Below are 25,346 nucleotides of genomic sequence, written 5' to 3' on the forward strand. Positions count from 1 at the left end.
GAGCGGAACATTGAAGATATAAAAAAATCATAAGAATAGTTTTTTTCAGAAAATTAAATTATCAACAAATAAGGTCATTGTCAATTTTACCCTATCTCTTATCATTTCGTCTAAATTTCAATTTGAAAGGTATAATATATTTAGAAATAAAAAAAAATTAGTTAGTAAGTTTGAAATTAAATTTTTAAGTAAAATATTAAAGATATGAAAAAATCAGAATTAAAATTTTTCGAATCATTTTTTAAAATTAATAATTTTCAATAAAATAAAAAAACTTGTTTAGGTTTTTATAAACTTCATTGTATTTAAAAAAAAAAATCGGTAATTTTTTCCATTAAAAACTTATTAAAAAGATTATTACAGAACAATTAAAAAAATGTAGTTTAAATTACAACAGAAATGATGCAATGAGTAATTCGATCTGTCAATTTGTCTTTCTAAAACTTGATATTATTTAAAAATGAAAAGTTTAAAAAATAAATAAATACATTAACAAAACACACAGCGTGCAGTGTAGATTAATTGGATAATAACAAAATAATTATGTGGGTCAATTAATTTTTACGATCATGACAACTTGCTCTCCCCGTAGCATCATCTGCGGCACGTGTCTCTTCAAGGTCTCTGTCTTTCCGTTAGACGTCTTCACTATCATCTTTGGCACGTTCTCGTTAGCTTCTTCCGATTTTACTGACGGGATACCTGCAATAAGTAACGAAAAAATATTTTAGTTGAATAACTCTTTAATTTAATAATATTTTTATTTAATAACATTTTTTATTAATTTACATATCGAGAATTGAATGTTGTAATTGTAAAATAAATTACTAAAATTTTTTTGTGTAATTAGGTGAACATTTTTTGGTAAACATATCGTAATATGAAACATATAAACGTCTACTAGGAAAAAATGAACGACAGTAGAGTGAAGTAGAAGCATAGATAAAAGATAGAAGAGTCACTTTAAAATTTCAGCAGTTCATTGACACAGAGAAAAACAAGCTGCGTATTCGAGGGGTTAAACTCCTATCCTATCCGGTGGTCTCTGTCGCGAAATATATATGTACATATTATGTATACTTATATTGTATGGATATGTTTAATATGAGAAGAATAGGATGAAAGGAGCAAAATCTAGAATGGAAGGGAAAAAATAATAAAAAAAGTTAAGTAGAGGCGAAAAGGAACCTTGAGAGGTTTCATGCCGTTTAGGGCCAAAAGACTGCACGATATACAATATACGCTAGTAATATAAAGGTTCCATATCAGACACGTGTACAACAATCGATCCATTCTCTACTTTACCGGATAGTCTTTGGCACGCCTCAAGGTCGTTGGCTTTTATCAACCCCAAATTTATATCGATGACCTCCCAACCTCCTTCCAGAGCTGGACGATAAGTCAGTGCGTTACTAGGACATCAAAAAGTATTTTCATTTGCTGGAAAATATTTACGGTTCAATTTTGTAACCGAAAATTTTGATCAAAATTTTTTGGGCATCTCTTTTATTAAAAATTCAAATTTTGACGAAATGATAAAATATGGGGAGAAATTGACAATTATTTTTTTTGTAGAAGATTAAATTGTCTAAAAATTTAATCTTTTGATTCTAAAATTTTTTGACTTTAAAATATTTTATAACTTTAGAATTCAAATTTGAGCTAAATGATAACAGATAAAGTAAAATTGATAAGGACTTTCTTTGTAGAGAATAAAATTTTCCTCAAAAAAGGTTTTTTATTACTTTTTCGTATCTTCAATAGCTTGCTTAGAATTGAAGTTTCAAATTAAATAACTTGACATGTATGAAATTTTTTTTCTCAAATTTTCATAATTAAAAGTATTGGCTCAAATATTTACACCTATAAGTAATTTGTAAGTAACCAAACTGTCCTTCAACGTTTAATTATTCTAATAAAAGCCGTCATTAGTCCAACCATTGCAAAAAATGACATCTTTAGTGTTACGTCAACCGATTAAAAAAAGTACGACCGGAAAATGGACTAGGGTGTGATATAATAATTCGATACACCTAAAAGGTCAAAGCTCGGAGTTTGGAGCAAAGACCGGCCTTGACTATACATGTATGTGTCTGTGTTTATTACGTTCGATCGCAGCCCACGTGCCCTCGGATTTCTTCTACCCTCTATCATTCTCGTGCTCCAATTCTTCTTTTTCACTCTTATTTGCCTTTTTGCTTCAATTTTTGTTTTATTCAATTTCTATACTTTTTACCGGCTAATGTTTACACAAAAAAAAAGTACGGAAATTATCATTATCTGTCGCTAGTTGAGTGATAGTTTTAATTTTTTTATACAATATATATTATATATTATTATAATAATAATTATAGCGTACTATTTCACATGGTTGACAATAACATCGTAATTACTATTAATTATTTTCATTTTCAATTATTTAAAAGTATACGTGAGTATATTCATATTTATTTAAAGTTCAACATTCAAGGTTGCACTTGAGTAAATATTTAACGATATATATTTTAATGATAAGAACTTTAGATAAATTGCAAACTCTAGAAAAATATTTTATTTTAATTTATTTCACTTCAGTTATTTTTTTCTATTTACTTTCTCATTCCTGCTAAAAAAAAAAATACGAAATCTTGGGATAAAAAATTTTGACAGTGAAATATATGTATTTGCTATTTTTAAAATAGTTAACGTTATGTTACTCTAGTATTTTTTCATTTAAAACTATTTATGACAAGAAATTATTTAAAATTATTTTTAATTCATTTGTTTCGCAAATTTTCTGTATTTAACTTTGATAATAATTTTTTAAGTTATAAATAGAAATTCTTTTTCCGCCGCTTGAAAAAAATTCATTCCGGCTTGTTTAAGGTTCAATTTTTAAAAATAAATGAATTTTTTTATAACATCGATCATTTTCTATTTAAACTGATGAGTTATTTAAGAGAATTCCAATATTTTACGAGGGTAAAAATAAATTCTAGATGAATAAATTATCGTTTTTTTCCGAGCGATCTTACAATTTTCAAGTTTAGAAGTTTAAAAAATTAACATGACAGAAAGAATTCAAATGTTATTAAAAATAAATTTAGAGTTTAAAAATAGGAGACACGTGACAGAAAAATTTTTCGGCTATAGGATATAAGAACTAATTTGTTAAAAAAAAGAATACTAATATTTTTTAGTTGATTTATTGTATTAGTTCAGCAGATTAATGACGTGATATATATTAAAGGTAAAATATAAACATAAAAAATGTTTTTAGTTTGTTCAAAATGTAACTATTGAAAATAATTTTTTTACATTATTATTAAATTAATTTGGAGTTATTTACATTTAATGTTTTTGTAGTTAAAAATAATTACCTAAAATTGGTGCTTTTCTTTTAACCTTACGTGTCCACTCTTCGTAACAATCTTCGAGAGCTAAGTTCCAATGTTTATCAAAAGCCGCGACATAAGCTTCGATGAATCCTCTGACGCCTCTCGCGCTCCTTGTGTAGATCTAAAAATTAAAACTTAACAATTATTAATTGTTAATATAATATATAATAAATGATTAAAGTTATCATTAAACCTTCGTAATTTACCGTTTATTATCGTGTGTTCATGAAGTTAATGTAAATATTTAATTAGCCGAGGACAATACTTGTTTCTCAATCACATCCAAATGTTTCCGTATTGGGAAATAATTTAAAAATTCAATGTCATTAAATAAATAACAATTTAATAGTTTATTATTGTTAAAAAATTATTTGTTATCTTTATAACAAATAATTGCTGATTATTATATTATTTTTAATATAATAATAATGACTAATAACTAATAACTAACAATAATTGTTTGATAACCTTGAGACGTAAGCTTAATGGTTCTTTATTGTCACTGCGTTTACGCAAAAGAGAAAAACGTTAGTATATATAGTGATAGAGATAAAATTAAATCAAAAGGTGATACCCGGAAATAATCTGCAAAAACAAGGTCCTGTCGATGTTTGCACTGATTTTACATACGATACGCGTCGGGAATAATTATTCAAACATGTATTTATTTTAATTAATTTTTTATTATATTTTATTTGTTATCTAGATTTGTTTTTTTAATTGGTAATGATTCAATTTTTTTTCTTATTAATCAGTATTTATTTTTAAAAATTTTAAATCAACGCGATAATAATAATAATAATAATAATAATAATAATAATAATAATAATGATAATGTTTATTTTTTTCATTTTTAGCAATTTGATATTTTTTTACAATATTTTAAAAAATATATATATGTATTTGATATGATTAGGTAATTGGTTGTATAAATTGTGTCCGAATTTTATGATAGATTTTTCAGCAGTATGGGTTTTTGTCTTGTCTATTTGAAATTGATTTTTTGTCTTGTATCATAAAAATATATATCTTTAATTAATGTGGAGTTTGGTGTTAATCCAATAATCACTTTTTGAATTAACATAACTATTAAAAATTTTTTTTTGTTTCACTGAGAGCCATTCGAGAGTATTTAGCATCAGTTGAATATTTGTGTATGTATTTGCACTTAGAATTATTCTCATTTCTTGATTTTAAAGTTTTTGTAGCATAGTTATAATTATTTTGTTATAATTTAAGACTATGGAACTACAATAATCGAAGTACGGAAGAATAATCGATTCATAAAAAGAACATTGTTTTTCATTTTTCTCTGTTGTTATTTAATCTTTGATCATCTAGTACTATAAGTACAAATTTTTTAATATTTATTTTGACCTGATTTTTTTTTAACCAACTAGCTAAGGTTTTAATTTAAAGGTTTAATAATAATAACTAAAATTGAAATTCTTACAAATTTATTACTTTGATTATTATTTTTTTTTTTTATTATTATTATTAGAAAAATTATTATTTATTTATTTATTTTCATTAACGCTTAATAGAATATGACCTCGTAGTGACTGCTAGCAGCAGGCAAGCAGGCATCAGTATGAACGAGATGGCCTTCAAGGCCTACAAGGCCATATAAGCGATGTAATGTCATGATGATTAGTCGTCCGGACATGCAATATGTGGGTTATAGGGGCCGAAAAATTTATCGTATCGGGCATACATAATATAGCAAATAGAAAATAATACTACAAATCGTTATTTGTTGTTACATCTCATCTTCCATCAATTTGTTCTTTAGAATACAATATGTTTAGCTCATTTTTATCCACATTCACTATATCTATACAATCTCAATTTTTACGACTATGACAACGATCACGATGATGATGATGATGATGATGATCATCATCATCATCATCAGTAATCATTTTATTCCGTCTTATACGAATATAAGATGAGCAAGGAGCTGATGTAATACATTTTGAACTTGAAATGTGACCTTAACAGTGGATGATAAATTTTGCAACTCGATTCACCCGAAAAAATATAATAAAGTATCAAAGCATCGGAGATAGCTCTATATATCTATGTATATTATAATACTATACTCTTCGCATTCGATGGGATTCTCATTCTAGCTTAGGGTGAGACTGTCGTCATGGCTACGAATGTTGACCCTAGAGTAATCGCCCGCCGCGTAAAAAGGCTTACGTTTTAAAAAACTATGTCACGTAAATTTTTGCGCTAGAACTTGTATTATTACTTATTCCACCGATAAAATGGTCACTACTTTTATGTTATTGCGGCAATAAAAAGCTGCAAATACAAACACATACACATAATGTATTACATTTTTATTTCTAGAAGCTTTAAATAGAACGAAGGAGATTATTTAATGTATAGATAATTTGTCGGCGCTTTGAAACAAGTCACACATTATATTGTTATTTTTTAGTTAAATACCATGTTTATGTTATGTAGTGTTGTATGTTATATGTTAGTTACTTGCCTTTACTCGTGACTTTGTCTCCATACACGTGTAAATAAGTTGTAGAGGCCCAATCGTATTTGTCATACGTGATAAAACGTTTCTGCCACTCTTGAAAGCATCGTATTCCTTTTCTATTTCCTTCTCTTTCGTTTTTTTTACTGTAAGGCAATTTAATTTAATTTATTTCTAGTTGTATGTCAATTCAAAAAAATCAGATATTGTAAAAAAGAAAAGAAACTCTCGTAAAAAATTTTTCAAATTTTTTTACATCACTTATTTTTTTTTCAATATTGTTATCAGTGTGCAACTTTTATCAAAATGGTTTTTAAATTATAAACAAAAATTATATGGATCGTAATTTTATTAAACAACAATTTAAGTTATTTTTTGTAAGCTCTAATATTAATTCATTTAAAAAAAAAAAAACAATTCATTAAGAAACTGCACTTTAATTTTTTTTATTGAAATTTTCAAATTCAAAATAACAAAAAAAAAATTGAATTAAAACCTTTTTTTAATATTAAAAATTTTGCAAAAAGGTTATGATTCACTTTTTCTCATTTAAAGTGATCGAAAAATTAAAATACCGGTTTCTTCCTTAAAAAAAATATATAAATTATTTTCATTAAAAATTTAGAATCAACATCGGATAGAACCATCCATAAAAAAAAATAATTTTCAATCTAAAAATGAAAACTAATAAAATTAATAAACACTTATTCATCCGGCAAATTAAAATTAAAATTACAAAAAGACTATTTATCGATAATTATTCAGCCGGTCAATTAACAGAGAGTAAAAGTACGCATTAATTATAATTAAAATCAAAACAGTTATTTTATATTGACCATAAAAATTAAATAATTTTACTGTCGATGGTTAAAAAATAATTATCTGTACGATCAGCATCAGGTGCGAGCGGTCGAGAGGTATAATAAAAATGCTGTAAAGAAATACAAGCCCCTCGGGAGCAAATCAAGTACAAGTACATGTACATACATATATACACTTAACCGTAGAGTCTAGAGTGTGGAGTACGTACGTACTAGTATAGTGTTATACAGTGTCAATTGGCTTTCTCCGATAACTTTCATCCTGCTAATATAAAGCCAGTACAGCAGACAAGTAGTACAGAGGCTGGTTGTGCTGACGGAGAGGAGCGCACGCGACTAAACAAAGTTCGATAAAGATAACATAAACAGCTGCATTACTATTACTATTACTTGTACAGGATTTTCTCCCACTAGTAATAAACCGCGGTTTAGTTATTTTTCGCCTTTCTTTCTTTCTGGCATTCGACAATCCACCAACTCCCGGGGGGAGCTCAATAGAACAAGTAAGAAGTGGGTACACTTTTATATGATACGCCTGTATTTCTACTGGAAAGAGTGAAGAGCAAAGAGGGACTAGGTAACAAACTTTCACTATCGCCTGATCCAAATGGCGAAGACGAGAGCAAGAGTTTAACGTACTACGTATCGTGTGTCTACGTGACATGAGAGCAGTAGCTGAGGAAGAACTTCATTGCAATCTAGTCTCGTCATTATCGAAACATTTAATGATATACATTTAACCGACTTACTTATTATAGTACACGTCTATATATATATATATATATATATATATATATATATATATATATATATATATATATATATATATAGACATAATATACAAGAATGTTCTTTGCTGTTACCATTACCAGCAAAATTTACAAACAAAATAGTTTTATTTTTTTTTATTCATTTGCATAGCGAACCGAGCGAGCTTCTGCATTAATCAAAATTTCACTTTTTGTGGTTCAGTTTTACTTAAAAATTAAAACAATACGTATAGACATTTTTTAAATACAATTGTTTATATTTATGTTCATGATGAAACAAAAAAAAAAGAATTGATTTAAGAGAAGAGTTATTGAACTAAGAAAATTATTTTGAGGAATTTCGTCGTTTTGAATGGAGCAGAAAAATCATTAAATGAAGTGAAAATTTTGTAGGAATTAAAGAACTTTTTTTCTTAATTAAGACGATAAATCTCTTTAGAATCAATTATAATTGTTTTACTTAATCTGCATGTGTTAACGAGAAAAAATTGTAATTTCACTTTTGATTTATCGCTCTTTTACTTTTTAGTTATCGAAAAGTCGTACTACTATAATTGAAAATTGATATGTACTAGGTGAAAAAATTTGTAAAGAGATTTTATAAAAACGGAGTGTCTTGAACAAAAAATTGGAAAATCACAGTTTGAAAATATAAAAATTACAGTTTTTACAAACTCTGTAAAAAGAACATTTAAAAAGTGTAAAAGTCAATACTTGGAATTTTATTTCATAGAAATGTTGTTTTAAATTATAATTTTTTCTTCGGAGTTTCTATTATTATTATCATTATTATTACATAAACTGTAATTCTTCAATTGCTACACAGAGAAAAAAATGTTTTTGAATAAAGTATATAATTTTGAAGAACTTAATGTTTTTTATTTGAGTAGAAAAATTCTTGAACTAATAAATTTTCTTGATTTAAGGAAATTTTACTTGATTCAAGAATTTTTTGTCTTGATTCAAGACAATTATCCTCTTCAAAATTATTTTCTTGGTTCAAGAATTTTTCTCTCGAATCAAGTTAATTTTTGACATAGATTTCATGACTTAAAACTTAGTTAACAAATCCAATTTTTTAAATAAGAAATAATTTTTTTCAATTTGAATTCTTTCAGCTTCTATTAATTAATTCACAATAAAAATTTGAATCAATCTCGTTTAGAATCTTAATTCATTTAAAAAAAATTCACATACTAAAAAAAAATATGAAGCAATTATAAATAATTACTAAAATACACCATCTGCAAAAATAAAAAAATTTTTTTTGTTAATATTTATATTCATGAAATCTTATATTAGCGCAATAACGCTTGTGTAAATCCAAAGGGCCATATTGTCGCGAAAGTAACAGTACCTACGGCTAGCTCACTTCAACTCCAGTCAGTACAGCAACACAAGTACAGAGTACCGAGTAGTGAGCAAAGTCAGTAAAGGTATATTGTACATTGTGTATGTATATAGTACATAGTATATAGATATATGTGGGCTGGTGCGGTCGCTTGGTTGCTTGCTCGTGCGCTCGCTTGCCTCTCGGGTGCGCTGCCCGGCAGGACGTTGAACCCAGCGCGACTCAACTTGGGGATCATCTGCTGGTAGGAGATAAATTCGAGGGATTCATTTGATCTAATCGCTATTCACCTGACCACTACTTCCCCCCGACGCAAACTCCGACTTACTTATTTATTTAAGTCTTTAAGTCTTAAACTTTATTGATATCAATGATGCATTATTTACCAAAAGATTTATTATGAATATATATCGCGAGATTTATCCATCATGGATCATACTTTTTATTTCAATCGATCGCTCATTTCGAATTTGCAATTCAAATTGAGGAAGAAAATTTTGTTTTTAATGAAAATTTTTTTACATTTTTATCGCTTCGCGTGTGTGTTAGCGTGTGCAAACCTAACGGTTTATTTTATACAGCACAAATGTTGGCGAGGCCGTGTTATCGCATCTAGAGGAGCTGCGGGATGGGAAGTGTATGAGAAAAACAAAGAGTAATGGTAGAAAAATAACACTTAAGAATTTTTGGAGGAAATTCGATTTTTTTTTTTTTTTTTTTTTTTTTTTTTTTTTTTTTTTTTCAGATCATAGATTGAGATTGTGTGAACTTTTGATAAGAAGCTTTGTGTTAGAAAATTTTTTACCAAAAATAATTCAGGCAAATTTTTTGTATCTTAAATATTTTTCTCAAAATTTTGATTACTAATATTTTTGATTTGGAAATATTTTATAATTTTAGAGTGTAAATTTTGCTGATAATTCTTTAAAATTGATAATTTTTCCGTATCTCTAATATTTTTTTCAAAATTTTGGTTCTGACTTTGACAAATATTTTTGATTTCAAAATATATTACTATTATTGAATACAAATTCTAATTAAATGATAAGAAATATTGGTGAGGACTTTTTTTGTAAGAAATTAAATTTCCTACATAAAACGTCTAAAAATTTTCTATAAAAAATTTATAACTATCCGAATAAATTAATTCGTTCCGAGATAAGATAAAAAATGTAACAATTATGATAAAAATAGTAATATTAATAATAATAACAATGCTAATAGTAATTTTGAGTATGTAGTATATATTATTAGGATAGGTCAGTGACTAACGTGAGTACAGCACACTAAGACCCATGGAATTGGATCACTTAGTGTACATATACACATACGGGATAAGTATTCGCGGTGGTATATTCTGCCGAGCGCTACTGTACCGGAAACCTCGGCTCCATGTGTAGTGTAGCTAAAATAAAATGAACGTAAATTAAATTATGCAACAGCTCTTAAAACGCATTACTCAGTTATTTTATTTAGGGAGCAAGTTTTGTTATTTAGCGCAAACCTGAAAAATTTTAGTCGTTTATAATTTCTAATTATTGACAAATAATTGATATTATTCGTATGGATTTTGCTGGTTTGCTGGTCGGTAGGTAGTTTTATTTTAAACTTTAAGATTTAAGAAATAGGACCAAAAGCGAAAACTAAATGGCGAATGTGCAGAGTACTACTGAGTTAAGAGATGCGAGCCGAACTGAGGTCGACGGCCGACGCAACAAGTGCTGCACTCGGTACATATACCGGCTACGTGCACCCCACGTCCCTACCCCGCCCTGCTGTTGTTCTCATTGCGAATCTACAAGCACCCGACCCTTTATTTCTGTCGGTCAGGCCTCTTGTTACGGAGGTTTTGTATAAGGGAAAAATTACTGGTTTGGGGATCCGGTGCATGGGAAACTTTTAGTTTGGTTCATTATAAATTTTTTGTAATATTTGGAAGAAAAATTTTAAAATTGTTAGAAATTTTTGAAAAAAATTTTTTTGAAATATTAATAAAATTTTATATTATATAATTTTAGAATCAATATTCTGAGTAAAATATTTAAAATATGACAAAATTATAAGAGATCTTTTTTGTAGAAAATTAAACTCTTTTTAAAAAAAGTCCTTGCCAATTTTGTCCTATCTCTTATCATTCCGCCAGAATTTAAATTCTAAAGATATAAAATAATAAAAAATAAAAAATTTTAGTTTTCTAAGAACAGAATCAAAATTTTGAAAATATAAAAAAATTTATGAGTCATTTTTTGTAGGAAACTTAATTTTCTATCAATTTTATAAAAACTTAAATGTTTTAGTCGAAATTAGAGTTAAAAGTAAAAATCAAAAGAATATTCTAAAAAATTGTACTTTTTACCAATTATGTGTCCAATGTTCGGAACAGTCTACTGGGATTACATCTTGTCTGCGTGAAGTACGTACCAGAAGTAAAGAAGAAGCAGCAAAGAAGAAAAAGGAAAAAGATAATTCAATAACTACACTCTAATGAATATAAAAATAATAAAACAAAAAGAGAAAGAGTGATGAAGATAAATGTACACACATGTGCGTGACTTTCACACATGTACTTTTACACTGACGGATGCATCACGTAAATATAAAACTACACTGGGTCAGGGATCCATGATTTATCGAGCGGCGCGTGCAATTGGCCGCCGGCCAATAGATAAATCATTATTCGGGGTCATTTAAGGAACTATATCATCAAACATTTAACCGGAATCGTTAAATAATTCGCTGATAACAGTTAAACGTATTTTATTTACTATTGCTAGACTTTTAGAGTCACGCGGTTTTAATTTTATTTTAATTAAATAAAATTTGAATTTTCTGTAGGTCAGGACTTTAATTCCGTGCAAATATTGTATGTGGATGTAATAGTACGTGACTTTTTATCAGTTATTATATTTATACAGTTTTATTATTTGTACGGTTAGATATATGCTATATATTATGATTATATTATGACCTTGGTGGTTGCTCGTTAGATAGTAACTTGAGCCAGCTAATATCTGGATGAGAGTCAATATCGAGTTTTGTCCGTGTAAGAGGCCGTGAAACCTGGTGGAGAGAGCGAGGTACAAGGGGGTGCTGTAAGATCGAGATAGCGGTACTCGTGAGTCATTCATTCCCGATTTAAAAGATTCATTGCCACACATATTAATTAAATTAGCAACTTTTATTCCATTACAAGTATTTCATTAATCTTTTGCTTATACATTTTTTATTCTGTTATCAACCAAAACTCGCTTAAAACTTTCTTCCGATTTTACTTTTATGATCCAAGAAGTGAAATGAATTTTTTTAATTTGGGTTGCCGGCAATTGCATGCTCTGAGATTCGGATTTAAGTAAATATTCGAAAGTATGAAATCTTCTTGCGTTTTAGGATGAAATTATGCCAGACGCATCTGATCATTTTTAGAATTTTTTATACAAATTGTTTTATAAAATTTCACTTCTAAAAATTATAGACATAAATAAAAAAATTATTTTCAGATGTATGCTGATTTCAATATCAACAAAATTAAATGTAATTTATTTTTTTGGATTAATAATTAATAATTCATAAATTTTTTACTTTTTGTTATTTTAAATTAGTAATTTTTATGTCAGAATTTTTCAGAATATACTTAAAATTTTTAAAATTGAATAGAAAAAAAAATATCAAAAGCATTATGTTATTGAAAATAACTTCTTATCAATTATATTCAATACAAGAGTCTATAAAAATTTTAACTTATCAAGTTCAATACTTCAGATAATAATAAACATAATTACGAAACTATTTTATTTACATAATAGAATATGTAAACATTAGAATAATAAATTTATCCAAAAGTTATTGATTATTTATCCAATTACATTTGATTTTTTTTTTTTACGTGTTCCGAATAAAAATTTTTAAGGTAAAATTTCATTTATGAAAATTTCTGGAGTAATTTTAAGAATTTTTGTAACAAATAAATTATGGCCTAAAAAAATTAATAAAAAAGTTGACAATTAGAAGTTTTAAAAAATTATTTTTTTAAAATAATTTTTTGGAGCAAATTTATTTAAAAAAAAAAATTAAAAAATTGTCAAGTGACAGCTAACTTGAATGTCATCAAAATTAAAAATTTCATATTTTAAAATATTTCGGTTACTTCAGAATCTTATAAAAATTAATTTAGCAAATATTTATAACATTTTAAAAATTGTAACAAACAAATTTTGGCAAAAAAAATTTTTTTTTAAATTGTCATGTAGAAATTGAAAAAAATTAAAAAATGCAATTTTTTAAAAATAATTTTTTGGCACAAAATTGTTTGTTAAAAAAAAAAAAAAAATTATCAAGTGACTACTAATAATGTCATCAGAATTTCGCCTGACCAATAGACGGCAAGCTTCGAATTTAAACCAAACCCCCACTGAGGCGCCACCTGTTGAGAAAAAGCAGACCTGGCACTCTAACCTCAGTCTGTCTCGTAACATAAACTCGTATGTTGTAAACACGTTTTCATTTTTTGTCCACTTAAATTAATAAATAATTCCATTAAAATAATGTATAATTCAAAAAACTCACCTGCAATTGAAGTTCTGTTTTCTTTTTTTCTACCCTGGCCTATCTCAGTCGGCTGAAAATGAAAATGAAAATAATAAAATCACCGAAAAAAATCAAGGATTGATAAACGTAAATACTTACAGCAATACCCTTCAACACAGATTCAAATTTAGTGATATTATCATAAATAGGAGCTTTTTTTACAGGTATTTTGGTTTTGTCCGAGTACAGAGCTTTAAGAGGGTCGAATAATTGAGAGGTTGGGTCCAGAGTTTCGTCGGGCGAACTGCCGGCGTTCTCCATCTTAAAAACAACTGACACAAACCTGTTAAATGGATAACGGATATTCCATTTTACAGAATATGAGAAGAAATGATGGATGAATCTTGAATTAAATATAATTTTTATTTTAGGTACTTTTGTTTATTTGAAATAGCATTTTACAAAATAATAAATAAAATTTATTATTTAAGTCTGAGTACCTGCATTAATACCAGTGATAGTAATAAAACTTCACAGTTAACTACACAAATACAAACGAGAAAGGATATTCACCTTTGAGAAGTAGAAACTTTCTTTCTTGGTTGGCTATTACATAAATACAACAGCAACAACAACATCAACTACTACCACAACTACGAGTCAGTTTAAAAACTAGCAAATAAAATATATAGTTGAAGTTCTGTTTACTGGGCATAGAATGCACCAAGCATCGACTAGATAGCAAGAGAGTAAGATTACGCGCGCAGGAAGTGAAACAACCTACTGAAAGAAAGTTTTCATTTAGTTTTCACTTTCATGGAAATGTCAGGTTTACTTATATATACTTATACTTAACTTATGCTTGCACATTTACCCGTTATTGTTGTCTATTATGTATAATCACTTAATCATTAACTAACTATTGGCTCTGACTACTTACACTTTACTGGCATCGCTTCAAATACGAGGCTTGCAATTTGTAATTTACTATTTACAATTTACCATTTTTTACTCTGATAATTCTAAGTTCATATAATGAAATAGCTTCACCGAATAACGTGTAACGAATAGTTAAAGAGAGAAACTTAAGTTGCTATTAAACAAGCTTAAGCTGTCTAATTATCTTATATATTAATAAACTATAATATATTAAGTCTTGTAAATTTATATTTATGTAATAGTTGTTGATGATTATGGAAATATTATTTTTTTATCATTATGGTTATATTATTTTATATTAAAGAGAGTTTATTCTATTCCAGAGGGAAGCTGGGATCCAGCTGACGGGTGCGAGAGACTTGCCAGTGGTTTTGGATGTTAGCAGGCGCGGGGGTGGCTAAAAAGGCCCCGCCGCCCGGCACGGGTCTCGATGCCGGTCCCTATATCACAGACTTTTTCGCTAACCTCCAGCTTGGTACCCAAGGAGGAATCATCAAACATGCCCTTCATAGACGACGAATTGCTATGGTGCCCTGACAACGATGGCAAAATGGTTGATTTAACTCAATGTTTACAAGTTTGTATTTTTATGAAATTAAGTATTTTTATTATTTGATAAATTTATTTTGAACTTTTTACTTGTTGACACTACACGGAAAGAACAAGATGACACTGGATATCATCCCAGATTATACTCAGTGATATCTGGATTATAACTCATTATAATCTGGATTATACTAGCTACTATCTGGATTTTTTTCTTACTCTAAATAAAATTTATTTTTATTGAAGTAAGATAAAAAATCTTATATAAGTTGATGAAATCAAAAAAAGTTCAATGTAAATTTATTATTTTAGATCTCAAACTCTTATTTTCATTCAAGTAATGATAAAAAAATCTTCGAAGTTTGAATAAAAGTTAAAAAGATGAGTAAATTTATAAATTTTATAGGACAAAAAATCTATTTATTTTATTTAAAGTCACGTTCAAGAGTTAAATTGTTTTTTTTTTTTTAATCAAAAGCTATACTTTAAATCCAAAAATTTAATATGATAATAATTTATTCAAAAATTAATGTTCAAAATAAATATAAATTTTTACTAATGAAGTCAAAACTCAAAATAAATCTTACTTGATAAATAACTTCGTCTAAATAATTTTAAGAATCATATTAATAAATAACAGCCTAAAAATAAAGATAATTGACTAAAATAATTTTATTTTTCAGGAAAATAACCCAGCACAATCAGTCGAATTTTCAGCAATGGAACTGAGTGCTTTCGTGGGTGCGCCAACAGCCTCCAGTGTACCTTCAGAGGACGGGGAAGGTGTATCAAGTGTTAGCGAGGAGCCATTTGATACTTTGGATACATTTTTACGAGAATTGCAAGCCGATTTGGCGGAAGCGAGCCAACCGACTTCAACAACCACACCGCTCAGTACAATAACCCCGTGTAGGCGGCAGAGGTATAACATCGCCGCTGCGAATCCTCTTCTAGCCGGTGCGTACTCGTTTACAATTTATCTATAGAACTAGGTATTAATTTTCATCTGAATCCATATTTGTTTTGAATTTCAGAAAAATTAGCCGCTCCGTCTATTCAATTATCACCAGTGTCTTCTACATCCTATGCCGCACGAGCAGAGATCAAGTCTGAAGAGATCATCACCGAGGGCAGCAAAGGTAAGACTCTTTTTTATCACCTGCAATCTATTGTCATAATTATTTTCTTTACCGGCTGTGACCTCCTTACCGACCAAGCAAACCAAATAAATCTTCACTCGATCACCGCGACCACGACCTTACCAACCACTTCCAACCGGTACTACAGCAATCTCTGAACTGGTAAACCGGATCGGACACACTTGATACGAAATTAGCATACGAGGACGAGGATGTTCTCGATGTTGTTTATTATAAACTCGTTTCCATCTCCATCTACATATCGAAAGACCCATGCGTGTGCATATGTATCTGGTTGTGTCTGTGATGTCGTGATCAGATCAGTAATACAAACCGGTATGTAACTAGCAATACTGAAAGGGAAACCGGCCAAGGCCCGTACAAATTGCAAACGGGCATCCGCGTTAGCAATAATTGCGTAGCCATTCTCATACTTAAAAATTACTTGAGTAAAGGTAAACGGCGCACGCGTTCTACGCATCATGTTTATGCGTGGCCCAATTTCAACAATTTACAATCATTTCGTAACATTACGTACTTATATATCCATACACACATATATACAAATTATTTATACGTAAAGTAACTCTGATCGCGCAATTTAATCTTTACTTGTACGTGTCTTAATGTCATTTTATTATCTATTGGATACTTTTATATCGAGGGTTTTCTAACGCAATTACGTATCACGATTTTCGAAGATACAATTGATAAATATTATTTTTAAATAACTATTCATTTTTTAAATCATCTCTAAAATTGTCATTTTTGAGATACGAGATTGCATTAGAAAATCCTCGATATATGTGACTATTATTGGTATTGATATGTTTTATTATCACATTAATATTTATTGTTCAGTAACACGTATAGAGAAATTATACTACCGTTTGGGCAATGTAATCAATTACACTCCTGTCACTTTTTCTCTATATATTTAAATTTTAACCAGCGGTATCAACCTTTTGTCTCGTTTATCTCAATTCGTGATTCATCGTTTTTTAAATAAGCCGTTGTAATTTTAATTACAAATATTTTTTTCATTGAAGATACGCATAAAATTAATTACAAATTAGTCGAGTTTTTCCTCATGTAAATTTTTGTCGCAATTCAAATCACCGAATTAAACTCATTTGTCGGGAGAGACACTGTTTTTAATACATAAATATCTATTAAACCAAATGGGGAAATAGTATTTAAAGGCAATCCTTTTCTAAAAAGTTGATGGCCGGATGTCGTATCGTTTTACGTCACTTCTGTGACTATTTTATTCGGTTGTTGATTTGTCGACTGAGATAGTGGCGGGATTTTTAAAAGAATGAAGGCGAGCGAAGCGAGCGTGTTAAGTCTAGTGAATAAAAAAAAGGAATGAAAATGTGGAAATAAAAATTCTGATTCAACGATTATAATCCTTTTTTAGCTTAATAGTCAAGTTAATTTTACATTGAAATACTTTTTCTAGATTTATAGATATATAGACATTCTGTACTAATATATATGTGTGTTATAAAAGGAAAATAATAATAAATTAGAAGTAAAAAAAGCGACATAAAGCATCAACTAAAGATCTAATACTAACACGCAATGAATTCGTAGGTAGTTTATGGATACTTTACTTGTTTTTAGGGCGTGTATCACTTTCGCTGTGTTTACAACTCCGTGACAAATCTCACCGGATCCTCGCATCAATCACTAATATATTATATATTATATTTCATACATGCACGTGCATATAACACTTATTTTCACTGCATTTATTAAGATAATAACTTATTTCATTTTTCCTCTTTAACACTCTAATAACTACCGCTGTCTTTTCATCTTGAAGAAGTAATATTTTTTCAAACAAAAGTAATGTTTTTATTCTCAGTTCAGTGTTGATTTTTGCAGAGGATATAGAAAGTTAACTATTTTTGCCCAAACAGAACCCGGTGATTGTAGTTATAGATGTGGATATTATTTGGTTTAGTAGACAAAAAACGGTAGAACTATTTGGACCCTCCCGCGGAGATTTACCCCTGTCTCTTGCACTTGTTAGTTGTTACTGCGCTCCCTTGACCCTTTTTGTTGCCATAAATCTTGGACTCATAGCTCCAAGACCTCATGTCGGACCCCTAAAATAAATTCTGACTTCCCGATCTCTACCCTATGTCACTAGGGACTCAAACATTTGTCACTTCAATATTGCTTTGAACTAAGTCTTTTATTATTAAAATTTAGACTGACAAATGTCTATTTTATGAACTTAAAAAAAATTGAGTTAAAATTTTTTTTTCAATAACAATAATTATTATTAAAAAAATTTTTTAGTTTATTTAAAAAGTATAAAATATTTTATTAAAAAAATAATTTAAAATTGATAATAACAACAATAAAAAAAAAATAACACGGCAATGAAAATTGAAATTTCAATGAACAATAAAACTTTCCTGTAAACTGTCTCTACTGATAATTATAATTAAAAATAACTAGTTTAAATTACAATGCAAACTAATAACAGGTACTTATTATCGTCATTACTTATGACGTCAAATAAAAGAACCAGTCTTTTAAAATTAATTTTCATAATTAATCATTTATTGCTGTAAAATAATTAAAATAATTATAAAGAAGTCCTCTGAAAAAGTTTTATAATCAAAACATCTATAACATACAAGTCTACGTCTGCTCAAACAAAAAATAGACTTAAGGTTACCAGTTCGCTCAACTTTTCCAAGTACGTCATACCGTCATATTCACATAATAGTAATAGTAATGATAATAATAATAATAATATTAACACTGAAGGTTGAAGAAGAATTTAATAAAATAAAATATTAAAAATGATCTTTAATTAATATTTTATTAAAAAATAAAGAAAGGGTGAGAGATAATAGTGATAGATATAAAGAGATAGAATGTTGTTGATGTGGAGTATCTTTAGCCTCCTATCCGGGAATTGAGCAACTGGCTTCCTAGTATTGCCTCACGGCCCGATAACATGTATATTATATGCAATGTACAATATACAATATGCAATATACAATGTACACACCGTCTTAGTTCAGCTAGAGCTTGACACCACAATCTACATGCATAATATAAACATACATACAGTTACACATCAAACACCGCAAGATCCCACAATATATGCATCTATGTACCTATATATTCAAGAGAGATGCTTTAAACTCGGTGAATCGGTGAATCGGTGAGTAGTGGCATGATAGCTGACGGCTACTTGTACAATATTAATGCTCGGATTCGCACTATACCACGCAAGGAATCGCTTCCAACACACGTCGCTAACTGGTATGCTACATTGACAGGAGTGTTGACATTTTGTGTAATCGGGGTCAGGGCTTCCAATCATTTTAGTCTATTGCCGCTTCTTTTTTCACTTTTTATTCACTTATTTGAGCGTCAATGTTTCTCTGTTGCCGGGCTTTTATTTTATTTTATTTTAACTCGAATGTTCGCTCCAACTGCAAACAGAATTTAACCTAAATGATCATTTTTTCTAATTTTATTGAAAACTCTTTTTATTGAAAAAAAAAATTAGCAGAATAAAATTCGATAAATTTTCAATTAATTACACTAAAAATTTTAATAAAAATTTTAATGAATCAGTAAGTCTTTTAGAAATTTTACGTAAAAATGTAACTTTTTTTTAATCTCTGGGGAAATTTCATGTAACAAGAAAACTTTGTTTCTGTCCCCTTTACATCAGTGATAGCGATGAAATTACAGTTACTCTCGAGTATGATCTAATTAGTTATTAACTTCCTAAAGCAATATTTGTCGATTTAACTCTGCTAATAATTAAAAAAAAAAAAAAAAAAAATTATTTACTTTATATTTTTTAAATTAAATATTTTTTAAAATTTTTATTTTTTACACTAAAGTTGACGTCTGAAAAAGCCTCTCAAAAACAAGTTCAAACTCTTAATGGCTGTACAAGTTAATCAATCGCAAAATTGCTAATTTGCGGGACCTCTCATATCCGTGACAATTTAATGGTGAAAAAAAAAAAAATTAAATAAAAATAATAATAAACCCGATGGAAATGCGTACGTGTATAAAGAGTCGATCTATCGTGAACCATGTAATCTTTTATCCTTGGACCCTATCCTATGTGCCGGCAGGTAAACAGTTTCGCAAGAGAATCGCGGTTTGCCATCGAGAATTTCCTTATACACGGTTAGCTACTCACTCATCGAGCGCAATCGCAATCTTTATCTGTTTTTTTTTTTATTTTATTTTATTATTTTAACGTACTTTTATTATATTTTTTTCTCCTTCTCAACATATCCATCTCTACACGTATATAAATATATATATATATATATATATATATATATATATATATATATATATATATATATATATATATATATTTATTTTAGAATCACATTGCCGTATTTTATTAAAACTCGATAATTAACGTTTATAAACAACAAATTTAATTAACTCAATTGCATTATTTAAAAAAATATTACGTTTTATTTGTGAAAGCTCGGTAAATATTTGCGATTAATTTATTCCCAAACATTATTCGTTTTTGTTTTTAAACAATTGTGTATGTAATTGATAAATTTAATTACACATATTAATAAATAAATATTATATTTTATGTACGGAAATAATTGATCAAGATTGTCATAACACACGTGTGCTCGTGTGGCGAATTAACGTGAGCGCTTTTCGCGGTTTGACATACGTAGAGCGACGTCTCTCTTTCTCTCTCACAATTTACAATCACATTAGTATTTAGTATTTACAGTATTTACCGACATACCTATATATACACACACATGGACACATTGGGCACAAAAAAAAAAAGAGGGAATGGCAACGCAACAGTTTACAACCAAGTACGTTACGTCAGTGAAAGTGTTATGCCAATGTGGGCCGAGGCTAACCTGTAAGCCCTGTCTCCATACTCGCTTATGATACAAGCCTATACGGACTTACTTCTATACATACATTATTATGACGCATCTTTTCGATCCCGAATCAACGCAACAATAAAGTGTAATCAACTCTCTCGAGATAAATCACACTTTGCATTTGTACCCCTTCAGTATTCTGAAGCAATCAAGGGTGTGTATGTACTTATATGTTCGGAAATTCTTTTCAATAATTTTCTTCGGATATAATGAACCGAAACGCATTCATTTTGGAAATAAATTTTAAAAATATTTGTCTCGAAAATTCACTTCTCAGATACTTTTACGAATCCGAGCTTAATTTTTAAATTTTAATAGAAATTTCACGAAATGCAAGACAGTTTAATTTAGATATTCATTTTCGGTTGATATTTAATTTATTTACATTTTATATGCATTTGAAATTAAAATTGAAGGATTCATTTATTCATAACTGGCCTGGATAACTGAAATTATTATTTTTTTATAATTTTGAGGTATTGATATTGATTTTTTTAAGTTTGACACAACGGAAGTCGGGAAGGTTTTATCTGGTTGGTAGTTCCTGTTAATAAAGATTAATATTCAAAACTTTTATGAGAAATGATGGGCAGATTTGGGTTTATAAAATTGAATACCTTACAGTTGAGCGCAAAAAATAATTATATTGGATCAATTAAAAAAATTTTATATAAAATTATTTCGAAGAATTTTTTTAACTTCCTGCTAAGAAAATTGAAAATTTTCAATAGTTGGGAAGTTGTTGGTTTTACCCCGTTTTTCGAAAATCAAGTTTCTAAGTTTTTTATCTTTTTACTAATTTTATCAACTTTTTTCATCAATCGAATTCAGCTTTTCTATAAATTTTCCTTTTTATAAATTATTACATTCAAATGATGGACCTAATAATTAACCACGCCTTAAAATGCACAAGTATTGATTGTTAACCAGACACAGAGTTCAATAACCATAAAAAAAGTATATTTTTAATTTTCTTTAAAAAATTTTCCAAAAACGAAAAAAAAATTTTCTTCAGACGTGTCTGAAGATGTCATTCACGCGACATCTGAGATTGCATATACATATGAATCCTTCAATATCAAACTGAAATATTGAAGCATCGTGTATAAAGAATAAAAATAGCTAGTTATAAAATTTCATAAAGTTATTTCCGTAGAACAATGAAAATTTATAATAAATGTAATATCGTCGGTGAGTTAATGTGTCGGCGACAATCGATCTGCATATTATGTTTCCACACACATAATAAAGTCTATATATCTATATTTTTCTATAACCCTCTATGTTTTACTGGTCGCCGGAACATCCATCCAGACAGAGTATTTATATTTTAAGTGAAATTAAGGCAAAAGCAATACAAATCACGTAACATCTTTGTGATTTAAAATTGAATTTAAAAATGATTATCTGACTCTTGACTCGCGACCTCATTCGCGACTTCTCGAATCCATTTGTTAATATAGAGTTAATTAATAACGAGTCTCGTCGGGAATTATTATATTTGGAAAATAGATTTTGTCTGGGTCACATTTTCTATCAATGGAATGGATAAACGGGCAATCAATAGTGTGTCTTATCACTTATCATTTATATACTGTTGCAATAAATGTAACATAAATAAAACATTTCACTTAACATAATAGATATCTATTTATCGAATAAAGTAAATCAATGCTTATCAATCAATGGATTTCATTAAAAATTATGTTTACAAATCGATCAATTAATTTTATTAATAATAAAGAAACTTCCTCATTAAGTATGAGCGATAGTGTTAATGTTAATAAATAAAATACTTGTTATTTTTTAGACGTTGTTATTTATTTATAAATAGTGTGCGTTTGCAATGAGTCTATTAGCATAGAGCATAGACTGCCATGCACGAGGGCCTTGACACATACCACCGTCAGCATTACATGCGATAACAAAAAGTTAAATCTATTTATCACGATTTATCGGTAATTCTGAGCTGACTGCTGATACACACGCACGTCTGAGAATTTACAGGCTTTAAATACATATTACAAATATATGTGTGGACGGATAATGTATGGTACATATCTGGACAATCTTTACTTGGATTACATGATATACAGCACGTACAACACCGGACAAATGTGATTAAACAAATTACATTTTACTTTTTTTTCCTCTTACAGTTATAATTATTGCTTTTTAATGTTTTTGTTTGATGTTTTTATCTTTATTTTAGTACATTTAGTGTTACTTTTAAAAGCTTAGATGATTATTATCAAACTGGGGTGGTGATTTGTTTTTTTTTTGTTGTTTATTGTTTTATAGAAAATAATTTTGTTTTATTTAAATTTTATGAGTTTTAATTTAGAGCTTTTGATTTATAGATTATAGTGTGTTTTTTTGGACCCAGACAGATTTTTTTTCAATAGATTCTATAAATGTTACTTTTGATTTAAAAACTTGATGAAAAAATTAACTTGATTTAAAAGAGAAACTCTAGAACCAAGAAAATTATTTTGAGACGTCTTGAATCAAGCGGAAAAATTCTTCGATCTAGTAAAATTTATTTAAAAAAATCAATCAAACTTTATATTCAATCAAATTAATTAGATTATTTTATCAATGTTTGAACCAAAAATTAAACTCAGACTTTTAATAATAACTAAAAAGTGTTTTGTTGGTAAGATAAAAATTTTCTCCGTGAAATATTAATCGAAGATCAGAAAAAACCTATTAGACCATAAATTAACATTTCAACTTTGATTATTGATTACATTGTTAATAATTTTCGAAACATCAATTGATTAAAAATCTTATGCAACTTTAATCAATTAAAAAAATTATCAGAGCAAACTATAATAAATTATAATAAATCACACAGCTGAAAAAAAAAAATTAAGAACAAAATATATTCAGGGCTTAAAATTTTATAAAATCCAACAATTTAATTTCTACTAAAAAAATAAGATTATAAATATAATTTCAAAGTGAAAATCTGCGTCCGTAAAACTCACAGGCTCGTTTCCTAATTTCTATTCATAAATAAATATGACAGGACAATGAATATAAAAAATAATAATCGGTATTAAAATTAGTGAAAGTCGGAAGTGTGTAATTTAAAAATATTTTGAAAATGAACTTTTTCCACCGTTTAATACTAAAATAATAATAAAAACAGAGACACAAGGAATCGATAAAAACTTTGTTGCTGATACTCCTCTTTAGTCACCGGTTGTTTTTTAGTATTATTATTGTTACTTGTTTATTAATAACTTTTTTCATTCTTTTCCCGTTTTATTATACCCTATATTTATTTTTTTTATATCTCTATACATTATGTCCCTACTTGTTGTCCAATGATGTACTAAGCCGGAGGATAATATAATTTAGCAAGTTTTTCACGATGAAAATTACATGAAGCGCGTGTTATGAGTTGGTAACCAGCGTACGATCGACGACCACAAAAGACATACATGTCATACATGCCAGCTAGCTGGTAACTCAAGGTAGAGGTAGAGGTATAGGATACGGTAAACGAATATATAGCATACAGAGGATAATTGTATGTGGAGAACGCGGACAAGAGAAAAAAATGTGAACGGTAGTCCGTAGGTCGAAGGGACAACAAGGGACGACGGTCTTCTGTTCTAAAGCAAATTAGCATGTCTGAGTGAGCTTCGATCACTATTATGTACTAGTATAGCCACCAGCACATGTACGGCTACATTGTCCTCTGGATAATGTATCAACTTATATATACACATATATGTACTACACCGGCAACCAGAGAATCAATTCTACAGACCATTGACGCTAAAACACTCAATGTATCCGTTATTCCTGTTCATGTTACCTAAAAAAGAACATTACATTATTTTACGTTACATTAATTCCTCCGGAGTTTGCTTCATGAGAAACAACAAAAACAGCTGATTGTTTTAAAACAAATTAATAGGTTGGTTTAGAGACTGAATTCTAAAAAAAAAATGTTTAATTAAAAAGTCGTTAGTTCAGTTGATAGTTAACTTTGTTGAGTGCCTACTAATTGTTGTGTTTTATTTTTATTTTATACTTTAGCTTCGGTTGTGATAATTAAGCTGTCAACCATTTGTCGTTAGTATAAGAAATTTTTTTATTTATTTTTTTAATTCAAATCTATAGAAGTAATTATTTGATATTTTTTTTATAGAAGTAGAATCTAGATTTATGATTGATTAATTGTACTTGAAAATTTGGATATTTTACTCTGAAAAATTTAGAATTTTTTGTATTTGAACTTTATTGATTAATATACAGTGATAAAAAATTTAATTTCATTTGAAAGACAAAAATTTCAAAGTAAGAACCAGTGTGGCCAGATCGTGCGATTTTTTTACCCCCACTTTGTACCGCTTTCAATGTAGTCAGATGAGAGTGTCCTACAAAGTGGGGGTAAGAAAAGAGCACGTTCTGGCCACACTGGTAAGAACATCATTTGG

At 28.5% G+C, this 25,346-nt stretch overlaps 2 protein-coding genes across 9 annotated transcripts in view; one reads left to right on the top strand and one right to left on the bottom strand.

The window, feature by feature from the left end:
- The window catches only part of Eip74ef (Ecdysone-induced protein E74), a 103,468-nt gene that overhangs the window by 18,233 nt on the left and 59,889 nt on the right, over positions 1-25,346 (top strand). For 4 of the 6 annotated variants that reach the window (XM_074256632.1, XM_074256637.1, XM_074256636.1 and 1 more), the window contains 3 exons: positions 14,603-14,856; positions 15,509-15,782; positions 15,860-15,964. In XM_074256632.1, the coding sequence (XP_074112733.1) occupies positions 14,710-14,856; positions 15,509-15,782; positions 15,860-15,964 (526 nt within the window). In that variant the 5' untranslated portion in view covers positions 14,603-14,709. Of the gene's footprint in view, positions 1-14,030; positions 14,170-14,602; positions 14,857-15,508; positions 15,783-15,859; positions 15,965-25,346 lie in introns of those variants that run through there. The other 2 variants (XM_074256634.1, XM_074256635.1) reach the window with 2 other exon arrangements.
- On the bottom strand, positions 296-14,577 carry Lsm11 (U6 snRNA-associated Sm-like protein LSm11). 3 transcript variants are annotated; one of them, XM_074256643.1, is made up of 7 exons: positions 14,281-14,577; positions 13,914-14,123; positions 13,500-13,743; positions 13,380-13,431; positions 5,881-6,020; positions 3,360-3,498; positions 296-702 (listed from the first exon to the last, which is right to left on the bottom strand). In XM_074256643.1, the coding sequence occupies exons 2-7, from the start codon at positions 13,976-13,978 to the stop codon at positions 551-553; spliced, it is 792 nt and encodes a 263-aa protein (XP_074112744.1). In that variant the 5' UTR covers positions 13,979-14,123; positions 14,281-14,577; the 3' UTR covers positions 296-550. The 3 variants fall into 3 exon arrangements, with proteins under 3 accessions (XP_074112744.1, XP_074112746.1, XP_074112747.1); XM_074256645.1 differs by lacking the exon at positions 14,281-14,577 and having other exon boundaries at positions 13,500-13,683; positions 13,914-14,117; XM_074256646.1 differs by lacking the exon at positions 14,281-14,577 and having other exon boundaries at positions 13,500-13,672; positions 13,914-14,055.

The sequence above is a fragment of the Cotesia typhae genome, unplaced genomic scaffold, assembly GCF_013202065.1.
Source record: "Cotesia typhae breed Kobodo isofemale line unplaced genomic scaffold, CoteBio_Ctyphae scaffold_152, whole genome shotgun sequence".
NCBI classification, from domain to species: domain Eukaryota; kingdom Metazoa; phylum Arthropoda; class Insecta; order Hymenoptera; family Braconidae; genus Cotesia; species Cotesia typhae.